Raw genomic sequence first — 14,760 nt, forward strand, 5'->3', positions numbered from 1 at the left:
TTGCCTGGTATGGAGGGAAAATCTTATGAGGAAAGGCTGATGGACTTGAGGTTGTTTTCGTTAGAGAGAAGAAGGTTAAGAGGTGACTTAATGGAGGCATACAAAATGATCAGAGGGTTAGATAGGGTGGACAGTGAGAGCCTTCTCCCGCGGATGGAGGTGGCTAGCACGAGGGGACATAGCCATAAATTGAGGGGTAATAGATATAGGACAGAGGTCAGAGGTGGGTTTTTTACGCAAAGAGTGGTGAGGCCGTGGAATGCCCTACCTGCAACAGTAGTGAACCTGCCAACATTGAGGGCATTTAAAAGTTTATTGGATAAGCATATGGATGATAATTGCATAGTGTAGGTTAGATGGCCTTTAGTTTTTGACTTCCCATGTCGGTGCAACATCGTGGGCCGAAGGGCCTGTACTGCGCTGTATTGTTCTATGTTCTACGTGTTGGAGAAGATGGCTACTAAAGATCAAACAGATTGGTTGACGGGAGACCTTTGAAGGTACATACAAAAGGTGGATAGGTATATGAACAGAGTGCCAAAACATCTGACCAAGATGGCTGATGGCAATCTCACCATTGTGAAGTAGAGGGGGAGACATTCAAGAGCAGAGAATGAAAATGTTCCAGTAAAGCCCAGCACAAACTGATGGAACAGCACCTCATCTTCTGAGGCAATTATTATTATTGTTGCTGTGGTGACTAAACCGATTGTCCTAGAGGAAGCAGACATCACGATAACCAGCTTTTCTGATGTGCTGATGCTGCTAGCCTTCATCATAAATATATATATTTTTTGCACAGATATATCAATCATACCCTACAAAAATCACCATGCAGAAAAAATTAAATTGACTAGTGAATTGATTCTCTGGTCTTGTATTTGAGATGAAACAACAGAAAATTAACTTCTGGGTGACAGCCTTGTAAGATGATGGTTTGTGCCGTAGTGGTAAGCTCTGTGTTGAGCATCACGTGGTGTGGCTCAGGAGCTAGCATGGTAGTCTCTGCTGCATTTGCTGCAGAACACCACAGTTGGCTGAGGAGGTGTATGATTTGCTGACCCTCAGTTCTCTGGGACCTCTTCTCAGCCAGCTGAGCTTTACTTACAGAAACATTTAATATTAAACTTAAAAAGAAATATAATTGAATAGAATTGTTGCAACAGAAGGCCATTCAGCCGTGTCTCTCTATGCTGGCTCCATTAAGGAGCAATGGGGCTGGTTTAGCACACTGGGCTAAATAGCTGGCTGTTAAAGCAGACCAAGGCAGGCCAACAGCACAGTTTAATTCTCGTACCAGCCTCCCTGAACAGGTGCTGGAATGTGGTGACTAGGGGCTTTTCACAGTAACTTCATTGAAGCCAACTTGTGACAATAAGCATATTTTATTTTTTAACACATACTGCCACTCCATTGCACTTTCCCCACATCCCTGCACATCCTTTTCAGATATTTAGAAAATATAGAAAATATTTACAGCACAGAAAGAAGCCACTCTGCCCATCGTTCCTGCACCAACTCAAAAACTGGTCACCCAGCCTAATCCCATTTTGAAGCACTTGATCAGTAGTCCTAGAGGTTTCAGACTTCAGGTCTATATCCAGACACCTTTCAAATGAATTGAGGGTTTCTGCCTCTGCTACCCTTTCAGGCCACGACCACCCTCTGGGTAGAAAAACTTTTCCTCAGTTCCGCTCCAATCCTCCAACCAATTACTTTAAATTTATGTCCCCTAGTCACAGACCTCTCTGCCTAATAGGCACTTCCCATTCATTCTGTCCGGGTCTCTCAGTTTTGTACATCTCAATCAAATCTCCCCATAGCTTCCTCTGTTCCAAGGTAAACAACCGCTGCCTATCTATTCCTTTCTCATAACTGCAATTTTCTGTCCTGGCATCATGTTATCCATTATTTTATCCATACCCTCTCTAGTGCAATTACATACTTTCCATAGTGAGGTGACCAGAATTGCAGGCAGTACTGAAGTTGTGGCCTAACTAATGTGTTATGCTGCATAAGCTCCCTGCTTTTATATTTTATGCCTCAGGTAATCAAGAAAAATATTCTATATCTTTTTAACCACCTTATCGACCTGTTCTGCTGCATCCAGGGATCACTGGATATGCACTCACTTCCTCTATACCTCAGTATTTTCTCACCTATTGTGTGTTACTTTGCCTTGCTTGACATCACAAATGCATCACCGAGTCAAATTCCATTTGCCACTTTTCTGCCCACCTGACCAGTCCATTGATATATTTCTTCAGTCCACAACTCAATGAGGCAACACAGTGGCTAGCACTGCTGCCTCACAGCACCAGGGACCCGTTTCAATCCCAGCCTTAGATGACTGTGTGGGTTTCACATTTCTCCCAATGTCTGCAAGGATTTCCTCCGGGTGCTCTGGTTTCCTCCCACAATCCAAAGCTGTGCAGGTTAGGTGGATTGGCCATGCTAAGTTGCCCCTTGGTGTCCAAAAGGTTAGGTGGGGTTACTGTGTTATGGGTATAGGGTGGGGGGTGGACGAAAGGGCTGGGGCAGACAGATGGGCCGAATGCCTCCTTTTGCACTATTGGGATTCTATTCTAACTTCCCCCCTTCAGCATCAACCACGTGGCCAAATTTTGCATTGTCTGCAAACTCCTTGATCGTGTCCCTATATTTAAGTCAAAATCATTAATATATACCACAAAAAGCAGGGGATTTAGAGCCGAGACCTGCACAACCCCACTGGAAATAGCCTTCCAGTCGCAAAAATACCCGTCAACCCTTTTTTTTCTGCCACTCAGCCAATATTTGATCAAGTCACCTCACATTCCTCCGGATCCCATGGGCCTGTATCTTTTAAAATCCAGCTGACGGGATATACCCACGGTTACGACGGGAAGCGAGGGAGGAGATTGCTGCGCCGTTGGTGATGATCTTTGCGTCCTCACTCTCCACAGGAGTAGTACCGGATGATTGGAGGGACGCGAATGTTGTTCCCGTTGAAGAAAGGGAATAGGGAAATCCCTGGGAATTACAGACCCAGTCTTACGTCTGTGGTGAGCAAAATATTGGAAAGGTTTCTGAGAGATAGGATTTATGATTATTGAGAAAAACATAGTTTGATTAAAGATAGTCAACATGGTTATGTGAGGGACAGGTCATACCTCACAAGCCTCATTGAATTCTTTAAGGATGTGACGAGACACATTGATGAAGGTCGGGCAGTGGATGTGGTGTATATGGATTTCAGTAAGGCATTCGATAAGGTTCCCCATGGTAGGCTCATTCAGAAAGTTAGGGGGCATGGGATACAGGGATATTTTGCTGTCTGGATACAGAATTGGCTGGCCGAAAGAAGACAGCGAGTGGTAGTGGATGGAAAGTATTCCACCTGGAGGTCGGTGACCAGTGGTGTCCCGCAAGGATCTGTTTTGGGACCTTTGCTCTTTGTGGTTTTTATAAATGACTTGAATGAGGAAGTGGAAGGGTGGGTTAGTAAGTTTGCCGATGACACAAAGGTTGGGGGAGTTGTAGGTAGTGTTGAGGGTTGTTGCAGGTTATAGCAGGACATTGACAGGATGCAGAGCTGGGCTGAGAATTGGCAGATGGAGTTCAACCTTGATAAATGTGAAGTGATTCATTTTGGAAGGTCGAATTTGAATGCTGAATACAGAGTTAAAGGCAGGATTCTTGGAAGTGTGGAGGGACAGAAGGATCTTGGGGTCCACGTACATAGATCCCTCAAAGTTGTCCCCCAGATTGATAGGGTTGTTAAGAAGGCATATGATGTGTTGGCTTTTTAACAGGGGATTGGGTTTAAGAGCCGTGAGGTTTTGCTGCAGCTTTATAAAACTCTGGTTAGACCATACTTGGAATATTGTGTCCCGTTCTGGTCGCCTCATTATAGGAAGGATGTGGATGCTTTGGAGGGTACAGAGAAGATTTCCCAGGATGCTGCCTGGACTGGAGGGCATGTCTTATGAAGAAAGGTTGAGGGAGCTAGGGCTTTTCCCACTGGAGCGAAGAAGGCAGAGAGGTGACTTGACAGAGGTGTACAAGGTGATGAGAGGCATGGATCGAGTGGATAGCCAGAGACTTTACCCAGGGTGGAAATGGCTGTCATGAGGGGACATAACTTTAAGGTCATTGGAGGAAGATATAGGGGAGATGCCAGAGGTAGGTTCTTTACATAGTGAGTGGTGGGTGTGTGTAATGCACTGCCAGCAGAGGTGGTGGAGTCAGAGTCATTAGGGACATTTAAGCGACTCTTAGACAGGCACATGGACAGCAGTAAATTGAAGGGGTGTAGGTTAGGTTGATCTTAGATTAGGATAAATGGTCGGCACAACATCGTGAGCTGAAGGGCCTGTACTGTGCTGCACTGTTCTATGTTCTACGATGTGGGATCAAATCAAAAGCTTGGTCAAAATCCACGTATACCACGTCAATGGCAAGACCCTGACATATCCTTCCTGTTACCTCCGCAAAAAACTCAATCAAGTTGGTCAGACACGATCTTCCCTTAACAAATCTATGCTGACTGTCATTGATTATTTTGTGTCTTTCCAGGTGACCGTTTATCTCGCCTCTCAGAACGGATTCCAATAGTTTGCCTACTATAGTTTACCAATAGATTAGACTGATTGGCCTGCATTAATATGTCTATTCCCTGCTACATTTTTAAACAAAGGTACAATGTAGGCAGTCCTCCAATCGACCTGCACCCAGTGATGATTTGAAAATGATGACCAGAGCATCCACTAGTAATTGATTTCATGCAGAGGTCACAAAACTACATTTTCCTGTTTGGAAACAATACTGCTGCATGTGGAAGTCCTGAAAGAACATACATAAAATTTTCATTTAAAATGATCTTTCACAAAATTACGAGGCCTGCTTTGCTTTGGCAAAACCATAAGATAACCAATAATTGAATCATGCTTACCTCTTCCATCAATATGTCGCTGGATGATGCAGTACAGAGACAGGTAAGGTAGATCTGTTTAAAAATACTCTTTGTACCAATTTCCGGATGTTCTGCACAAACTTTTGCCAACTTTGTAGCCTGATCAATCCTCTTTCCTTTGACGAGATGTCGGATTCGCATTTCAAGGAGGGCAGGACCTTCCTGTGCCAGAAATTCATTCACTGCAAAGATCATAAATCTATCAATATCCTCAATGATCACTCATTTTTACTTCAACACTTTTACAGCCCACAAGTTTCCAAATCTATTGTCATCTCACCTCGACAAGCTCCAGTCTGCAGCTGAACCACACAACTGCACTCTGCAATGGTCTGCCTGAAAATTTGCATGTGACATCAATAGCTGGAGTCCACCAAAATTGACAACTTAGAAGAGACATCAGTTGACATATATTATAGAATGTGTACTTTAGAAATGCAGCTTCTCCAATTTTAACTATTGGCAATTAAATACTCAATTCTGTTTGCATGGTCAACTGATTCAAATGGACTCAACAACCAACTCATTAGATGAGTACGATATGATACAGCAGTGAAGGCCATTCAGCCCATCGTGCATTTCCAGCTCTTTGCTAGAGGCATTTAATTAATCCCTACTTTTTCCTCATAACCCTGGAGCCTATTTCCCCTTCAAGTATTTATCTAATTCTCTTTTGAAAGTTACTATTTAATCTGCTTTCACTATCCTTTCAGATAATGCATTTCAGGTCACTGTGTAATTAACTGTTACCCCTGGTTCTTTTATCAATAACCTTAGATTTGTCTCCGATGATTACAGACCCTTCTCGAGTCACAGGACAGAATAAGGCATTTGGCCCATCAAATCCATGCTGGTTCTCTGTAGAACAATCTAGTCAGTTACATTCTCCCATTCTATCTTCTGACCCGGCAAGTTTGTTTCCCTCAGCTGCCCGTCCAATTTTCTTTTGAAATCATTGATTGTCTTTGCTTCTACTACCCTTGTAGGTGACAAGTCCCAGGTCATTACCACTCGCTGCATAATAAAAGTTATTCTTCACAGCGCTTGCATCTCTTGCCCAAAGCCTTAAATTTATGTCCCCTTAGTCCGTATACCATCAGCTATTGGAACAGGTTTCCTTTGTCTACCCAAGTTAAACCTGTCAGAATATTGTACACCTCTAACAGATCTCCCAAAAATCTCCTTTGCTCCAAGGGGAACAACACCAGCTTCTCTATCCAACCTTGGAGCTGAATCCCCTCATCAATGGAACTATCCTTAAACCAATTTTTAAAACCTAAGCTGACACTAGAACATAGAACAGTACAGCACAGAACAGGCCCTTCGGCCCTCGATGTTGTGCCGAGCAATAATCACCCTACTCAAACCCACGTATCCACCCTATACCCGTAACCCAACAACCCCCCCTTAACCTTACTTTTTAGGACACTACGGGCAATTTAGCATGGCCAATCCACCTAACCCGCACATCTTTGGACTGTGGGAGGAAACCGGAGCACCCGGAGGAAACCCACGCACACACGGGGAGGACGTGCAGACTCCGCACAGACAGTGACCCAGCCGGGAATCGAACCTGGGACCCTGGAGCTGTGAAGCATTTATGCATCGGGTGAAGCATACAGGATTATAGTATTAATCAGGTAAATCCATAAGAGGGTTGTTTAGGAGTCTAGTAACAGCGGGGAAGAAGCTGTTTTTGAGTCTGTTCGTGCGTGTTCTCAGACTTTTGTATCTCCTGCCCGATGGAAGAAGTTGGAAGAGTTAGTAAGCCAGGTGGGATGGGGTCTTTGATTAAGCTGCCCGTTTTCCTAGGCACCGCGAGGTGGAGATGGAATCAATGGATGGGAAGCAGGTTCATGTGATGGATTGGGACGACTCTGAAGTTCACGACTCTGAAGTTTCTTGCTGTCTTGAGCCGAGCATATAGAACATAGAACAGTACAGCACAGTACAGGTCCTCCAGTCCAGGCAGCATCCTGGTAAATCTCCTCCACACCCTCTCCAAAGCATCCACATCCTTCCTATAATGAGGCGACCAGAACTGGACACAATATTCCAAGTGTGGTCGAACCAGGGTTTTATAAAGCTGCAGCAAAACCTCACGGCTCTAAAACTCAATCCCCCTGTTAATGAAAGCCAACACACCATACGCCTTCTTAACAACCCTATCAACCTGGGTGGCAACTTTGAGGACTATGTGGACCCCAAAATCCCTCTGTTCCTCCACACTTCCAAGAACCCTGCCTTTAACCCTGTATTCAGCATTCAAATTCGACCGTCCAAAATTATCCAGGTTGAATTCCATCTGCCACTTCCCAGCCCAGCTCTGCATCCTGTCAACGGCCTGCTGTAACCTGCAACAGCCCTCAACACTATCGACAACTCCCCATCGGCAAACTTATGAACGCACCATTCCACTTCATTTATAAAAACCACAATGAAATGAAAATGAAAATCACTTATTGTCACAAGTAAGCTTCAAATGAAGTTACTGTGAAAAGCCCCTAGTCGCCACATTCCGGCGCCTGTTCAGGGAGGCTGGTACGGGAATTGAACCGTGCTGCTGGCCTGCCTTGGTCTGCTCTAAAAGCCAGAGATTTAGCCCAGTGTTCTAAACCAGTGCCAGCTAAACCAAAGAGCAGAGGTCCCAGGCACCACTGGTCACCGACTTCCAGGCGGAATACTTACCATCCACAACCACTCGCTGTCTTCTTTCGGTCAGTCAATTCTGTATCCAGACATCCAAATTTCCCTGTATCACATGCCCCCTAATTTTCTGAATGAGCCTACAATGGGGAACTTTATCAATACCTTACTGAAATCCATATATACCATATCCACTACCCAACCTTCATCAATGTGTCTCATTATATCCTCAAATAATTCAATAAAGCTGGTGAAGAATGACCTTCCCCTCACAAAGCCGTGCTGACTATCTTTAATCAAACTATGTTTTCCTAAATAATCATAAATCCCATCTCTCAGAATCCTTTCCAGTATTTTGCTCACCACAGACGCAAGAGTGACTGGTCTGTAATTCCCAGGGATTTCCCTATTCCCCATCTTGAGCAGTTGCCATACCAGGCTGTGATGCAGCCAGATAGGATGCTTTCTATGGTTCATTTGTAAAAGATAGTAAGAGTCTAAACATGCCCAATTTCCTTAGTTTCCTGAGTAAGTAGAGGCGTTGTTGTGCTTTCTTGGTGGTGTCGACGTGGGTGGACCAGGACAGACTTTTGATGATGTGCACCCCTCGGATTTTGAAGTTGTTAACCATTACCACCTCGGCCTCGTTGTTGCTGACAGGGGTGTGTACAGTACTTTGCTTCCTGAAGTCAATGACCAGCTCTTTAGTTTTGCTGGCATTGAGCGATATGTAGTTGTCATTGCACCACTCCACTAGGTTCTCTATCTCCCTCCTGTATTCTGACTTGTCGTTATTCGAGATACGGCCCACTATGGTCGTGTTGTCAGCAAACTTATAGATGGAGTTGGAACCAAATCTAGCTACACAGTCGTGTACAGGGAGCATTGATCTTCGAGTAAGCTTCTCCAAGGCGGACTTCAGGACGCACGTCAACGCAGAATCATCGAGCAGAAACTTGTAGCCAAGTTCCACACACGAGTCCGGCCTCAATCAGGACCTTGGATTCATGTCGCATTACATTCACCCCCCCGACCATCTGGCCTGGGCTTGTGAAAACCCACCAACTGTTCTAGCTTGAGACAAATCACACCTCTTTAACCTGTGATTATCCCTCTCGCCAGCTGCTTCTCTGGACCTGAAAAGACTTATTACCTGTAAAGTATCATCTTGCATCATTGACTTTGTCTACATATATGTTTCTGGAACCCACCTCTTCATTCACCTGAGGAAGGAGCTGTGCGCCGAAAGATAGTGATTCGAAAAAAGCACGTTAAGATTTTAAGGTGGTGTTGTAAGACTTCTTGCCGTACTGGGAGTATAGTAGGGGGCGAAGTACGCAGCCTTGCGGGGCCCGGTGTTGAGCACTATTGTGGAGGAGGTGTTGTTGTTTAGTCTTACTGATTATGGTATGTGGGTCAGAAAGTTGAGGATCCAGTTGCAGAGTGAGGAGCCAAGTCCTAGGCTTTGGAGCTTTGATAATAATAATAATCTTTATTGTCACAAGTAGGCTTACATTAACACTGCAATGAAGTTACTGTGAACACCCCTCGTCGCCATATCCCAGCGCCTGTTCGGGTACACAGAAGGAGAATTCAGAAGGTCCAATTCACCAAACAGTATGTCTTTCTAGGCTTGTGGGAGGAACCCAGATCACCTAGAGGAAACCCACATAGACATCGGGAGAACGTGGGGCAGCAGGGTAGCATGGTGGTTAGCATAAATGCTTCACAGCTCCAGGGTCCCAGGTTCAATTCCCAGCTGGGTCACTGTCTGTGTGGAGTCTGCACGTCCTCCCCCTGTGTGCGTGGGTTTCCTCCGGGTGCTCCGGTTTCCTCCCACAGTCCAAAGATGTGCGGGTTAGGTGGATTGGCCATGCTAAATTGCCCGTAGTGTCCTAATAAAAGTAAGCTTAAGGGGGGGGTTACGGGTATAGGGTGGATACGTGGGTTTGAGTAGGGTGATCATGGCTCGGCACAACATTGAGGGCCGAAGGGCCTGTTCTGTGCTGTACTGTTCTATGTTCTATGTTCTAACGTCTCTCTCTCTAACCAGCAGCCAGTCTCTCTCTCTAACCAGCAGCCAGTCTCTCTCTCTAACCAGCAGCCAGTCTCTCTCTCTATAACCAGCAGCCAGTCTCTCTCTCTATAACCAGCAACCACTCTCTCTCTCTCTCTCTCTCTCTAACCAGCAACCACACTCTCTCTCTAACCAGCAGCCAGACTCTCTCTCTAACCAGCAACCACTCTCTCTCTCTAACCAGCAGTCAGTCTCTCTCTCTCTCTCTAACCAGGAGCCAGTCTCTCTCTCTCTATAACCAGCAGCCAGTCTCTCTCTCTATAGTATATAGTATATAGCCTCACGGTAGCATGGTGGTTAGCATCAATGCTTCACAGCTCCAGGGTCCCAGGTTCGATTCCTGGCTGGGTCGCTGTCTGTGTGGAGTCTGCACGTCCTCCCCGTGTGTGCGTGGGTTTCCTCCGGGTGCTCCGGTTTCCTCCCACAGTCCAAAGATGTGCGGGTTAGGTGGATTGGCCATGCTAAATTGCCCATAGTGTAAGGTTAATGGGGGGGGATTGTTGGGTTACGGGTATACGGGTTACGTGGGTTTAAGTAGGGTGATCATTGCTCGGCACAACATCGAGGGCCGAAGGGCCTGTTCTGTGCTGTACTGTTCTATGTTCTATAACCAGCAGCCACTCTCTCTCTCTAACCAGCAGCCACACTCTCTCTAACCAGCAACCACTCTCTCTCTATAACCAGCAGCCAGTCTCTCTCTCTCTCTCTCTCTATAACCAGCAGCCACTCTCTCTCTCTCTCTAACCAGCAGCCAGTCTCTCTCTCTCTAACCAGCAGCCAGTCTCGCTCTCTCTGTAACCAGCAACCACTCTCTCTCTCTCTAACCAGCAGCCACTCTCTCGCTCTCTAACCAGCAGCCACTCTCTCGCTCTCTAACCAGCAGCCACTCTCTCGCTCTCTAACCAGCAGCCACTCTCTCGCTCTCTAACCAGCAGCCACTCTCTCGCTCTCTAACCAGCAGCCACTCTCTCGCTCTCTAACCAGCAGCCACTCTCGCTCTCTAACCAGCAACCACTCTCTCAAACCAGCAACCACTCTCTCTAACCAGCAACCACTCTCTCTAACCAGCAACCACTCTCTCTAACCAGCAACCACTCTCTCTCTCTAACCAGCAGCCAGACTCTCTCTCTCTAACCAGCAGCCAGACTCTCTCTCTCTAACCAGCAGCCAGACTCTCTCTCTCTCTCTAAACAGCAGCCACTCTCTCTCTCTAACCAGCAGCCACTCTCTCTCTCTAACCAGCAGCCACTCTCTCTCTCTAACCAGCAGCCACTCTCTCTCTCTAACCAGCAGCCACTCTCTCTCTCTCTCTCTAACCAGCAGCCAGTCTCTCTCTCTCTCTCTAACCAGCAGCCAGTCTCTCTCTCTCTCTAACCAGCACCCAGTCTTTCTCTCTCTCTAACCAGCAGCCAGTCTCTCTCTCTCTCTCTCTCTAACCAGCAGACAGTCTCTCTCTCTCTAACCAGCAGACAGTCTCTCTCTCTCTCTAACCAGCAGCCACTCTCTCTCTAACCAGCAGCCAGTCTCTCTCTCTCTAACCAGCAGCCAGTCTCTCTCTCTCTATCCCCAACCAGCAGCCAGTCTCTCTCTCCCTCTCTCTAACCAGCAGCCAGTCTCTCTCTCTCTAACCAGCAGCCACACTGTCTCCCTCTCTCCAACCAGCAGCCAGTCTCTCTCCAACCAGCAGCCAGTCTCTCTCTAACCAGCAGCCACTCTCTCTCTCTCTCTCTCTCTCTAACCAGCAGCCAGTCTCTCTCTCTCTGACCAGCAGCCAGTCTCTCTCTCCAACCAGCAGCCAGTCAATCGCTCTCTCTCTAACCAGCAGCCAGACTCTCTCTCTCTCTAACCAGCAGCCAGTCTCTCTCTCTAACCAGCAGCCAGTCTCTCTCTCTCTCTCTAACCAGCAGCCACTCTCTCTCTCTAACCAGCAGCCACTCTCTCGCTCTCTAACCAGCAGCCACTCTCTCGCTCTCTAACCAGCAGCCACTCTCACTCTCTCTAACCAGCAACCACTCTCTCTAACCAGCAACCACTCTCTCTAACCAGCAACCACTCTCTCTAACCAGCAACCACTCTCTAACCAGCAACCACTCTCTCTCTCTAACCAGCAGCCAGACTCTCTCTCTCTAACCAGCAGCCAGACTCTCTCTCTCTAACCAGCAGCCAGACTCTCTCTCTCTTTAAACAGCAGCCACTCTCTCTCTCTAACCAGCAGCCACTCTCTCTCTCTAACCAGCAGCCACTCTCTCTCTCTAACCAGCAGCCACTCTCTCTCTCTAACCAGCAGCCACTCTCTCTCTCTAACCAGCAGCCACTCTCTCTCTCTAACCAGCAGCCACTCTCTCTCTCTAACCAGCAGCCACTCTCTCTCTCTAACCAGCAGCCACTCTCTCTCTCTAACCAGCAGCCACTCTCTCTCTCTCTCTCTCTCTAACCAGCAGCCAGTCTCTCTCTCTCTCTAACCAGCAGCCAGTCTCTCTCCCTCTAACCAGCAGCCAGTCTCTCTCTCTAACCAGCAGCCAGTCTCTCTCTCTCTCTCTAACCAGCAGACAGTCTCTCTCTCTCTCTCTAACCAGCAGCCACTCTCTCTCTCTCTAACCAGCACCCAGTCTTTCTCTCTCTCTAACCAGCAGCCAGTCTCTCTCTCTCTCTCTAACCAGCAGCCAGTCTCTCTCTCTCTAACCAGCAGACAGTCTCTCTCTCTCTCTAACCAGCAGCCACTCTCTCTCTAACCAGCAGCCAGTCTCTCTCTCTCTAACCAGCAGCCAGTCTCTCTCTCTCTATCCCCAACCAGCAGCCAGTCTCTCTCCCTCTCTCTAACCAGCAGCCAGTCTCTCTCTCTCTAACCAGCAGCCACACTGTCTCCCTCTCTCCAACCAGCAGCCAGTCTCTCTCCAACCAGCAGCCAGTCTCTCTCTAACCAGCAGCCACTCTCTCTCTCTCTCTCTCTCTCTCTAACCAGCAGCCAGTCTCTCTCTCTCTGACCAGCAGCCAGTCTCTCTCTCTCTCCAACCAGCAGCCAGTCAATCGCTCTCTCTCTAACCAGCAGCCAGACTCTCTCTCTCTAACCAGCAGCCAGTCTCTCTCTCTCTCTCTCTAACCAGCAGCCACTCTCTCTCTCTAACCAGCAGCCAGTCTCTCTCTCTCTAACCAGCAGCCACTCTCTCTCTCTCTCTCTCTAACCAGCAGCCAGTCTCTCTCTAACCAGCAGCCAGTCTCTCTCTGTAACCAGCAGCCAGTCTCTCTCTAACCAGCAGCCAGTCTCTCTCTAACCAGCAGCCAGACTCTCTCTCTCTGTAACCAGCAGCTAGTCTCTCTCTAACCAGCAGCCACTCTCTCTCTCTCTCGCTCTGTAACCAGCAGCCACTCTCTCTCTCGCTCTGTAACCAGCAGCCACTCTCTCTCTCTCTCTCTCTCTAACCAGCAGCCAGTCTCTCTCTCTAAAAAACAGCCGGTCTCTCTCTCTCTCTCTCTAACCAGCAGCCAGTCTCTCTCTCTAAAAAACAGCCAGTCTCTCTCTCTCTCTAACCAGCAGCCAGTCTCTCTCTCTAACCAGCAGTCAGTCTCTCTCTCTCTCCAACCAGCAGTCAGTCTCTCTCTCACTCTCCAACCAGCAGCCAGTCTCTCTCTCTCTCTAACCAGCAGCCAGTCTCTCTCTAACCAGCAGCCAGTCTCTCTCTAACCAGCAGCCAGTCTCTCTCTAACCAGCAGCCAGTCTCTCTCTAACCAGCAGCCAGTCTCTCTCTAACCAGCAGCCAGTCTCTCTCTAACCAGCAGTCAGTCTCTCTCTCTCTAACCAGCAGCCAGTCTCTCTCTAACCAGCAGCCAGTCTCTCTCTAACCAGCAGCCAGTCTCTCTCTAACCAGCAGCCAGTCTCTCTCTAACCAGCAGCCACTCTCTCTCTAACCAGCAGCCAGTCTCTCTCTAACCAGCAGCCAGTCTCTCTCTAACCAGCAGCCAGTCTCTCTCTAACCAGCAGCCAGTCTCTCTCTAACCAGCAGCCAGTCTCTCTCTAACCAGCAACCAGTCTCTCTCTAACCAGCAGCCAGTCTCTCTCTAACCAGCAGCCAGTCTCTGTCTCCATCCAGCAGCCAGTCAATCGCTCTCTCTCTCTCTAACCAGCAGCCACTCTCTCTCTCTAACCAGCAGCCAGTCTCTCTCTCTAACCAGCAGCCACTCTCTCTTTCTAACCAGCAGCCAGTCTATCTCTCTCTCTCTCTCTCTCTTTCTAACCAGCAGCCACTCTCTTTCTCTCTCTTTCTAACCAGCAGCACTCTTTCTCTCTCTTTCTAACCAGCAGCACTCTCTTTCTCTCTAACCAGCAGCCAGTCTCTCTCTCTAACCAGCAGCCAGTCTCTCTCTCTCTCTCTCTAACCAGCAGCCAGTCTCTCTCTCTCTCTCTTTCTAACCAGCAGCCACTCTCTTTCTCTCTCTTTCTAACCAGCAGCACTCTCTTTCTCTCTCTTTCTAACCAGCAGCACTCTCTTTCTCTCTAACCAGCAGCCAGTCTCTCTCTCTAACCATCAGCCAGTCTCTCTCTCTCTCTAACCAGCAGCCAGTCTCTCTCTCTCTCTAACCAGCAGCCAGTCTCTCTCTCTCTCTAACCAGCAGCCAGTCTCTCTCTCTCTCTAACCAGCAGCCAGTCTCTCTCTCTCTCTCTCTCTAACCAGCAGCCAGTCTCTCTCTCTCTCTAACCAGCAGCCAGTCTCTCTCTCTCTCTCTCTAACCAGCAGCCAGTCTCTCTCTCTCTCTAACCAGCAGCCAGTCTCTCTCTCTCTCTAACCAGCAGCCAGTCTCTCTCTCTCTCTCTCTCTCCAACCAGCAGCCAGTCTCTCTCTCTCTCCAAAACCAGCAGCCAGGCTTGTTAAGTAATGGGTTAAGAGACATTGCAATTAGTTGTCTCATTTATGTTAAGTGTTCAATGATTGTATAATTTATGTTAAATGTTCAATGATTGACACTGATATGTAAAGGGGCTTCAGGTGGCCTCTGGATCTGGTGATCTGTAGAGTTCTGTGCAGAGTGAGTTTGAACCATTAAAGGTGTGTTGGTGAAAAAGGAGCTGAACCCTTGCCTCTTCATA

General features: G+C 47.7%; 1 protein-coding gene across 1 annotated transcript in view; it reads right to left on the minus strand.

Moving 5' to 3' along the window:
* LOC119962633 (zinc finger protein 292-like) overlaps nt 1-14,760 on the minus strand; it is a 263,804-nt gene that overhangs the window by 30,298 nt on the left and 218,746 nt on the right. The window contains exon 5 of the mRNA XM_038790532.1: nt 4,934-5,136. Within this exon, the coding sequence (XP_038646460.1) occupies nt 4,934-5,136 (203 nt within the window). The remainder of the gene's footprint in view (nt 1-4,933; nt 5,137-14,760) is intronic.

This window comes from Scyliorhinus canicula, chromosome 1 (assembly GCF_902713615.1).
Source record: "Scyliorhinus canicula chromosome 1, sScyCan1.1, whole genome shotgun sequence".
NCBI classification, from domain to species: Eukaryota; Metazoa; Chordata; class Chondrichthyes; order Carcharhiniformes; family Scyliorhinidae; genus Scyliorhinus; species Scyliorhinus canicula.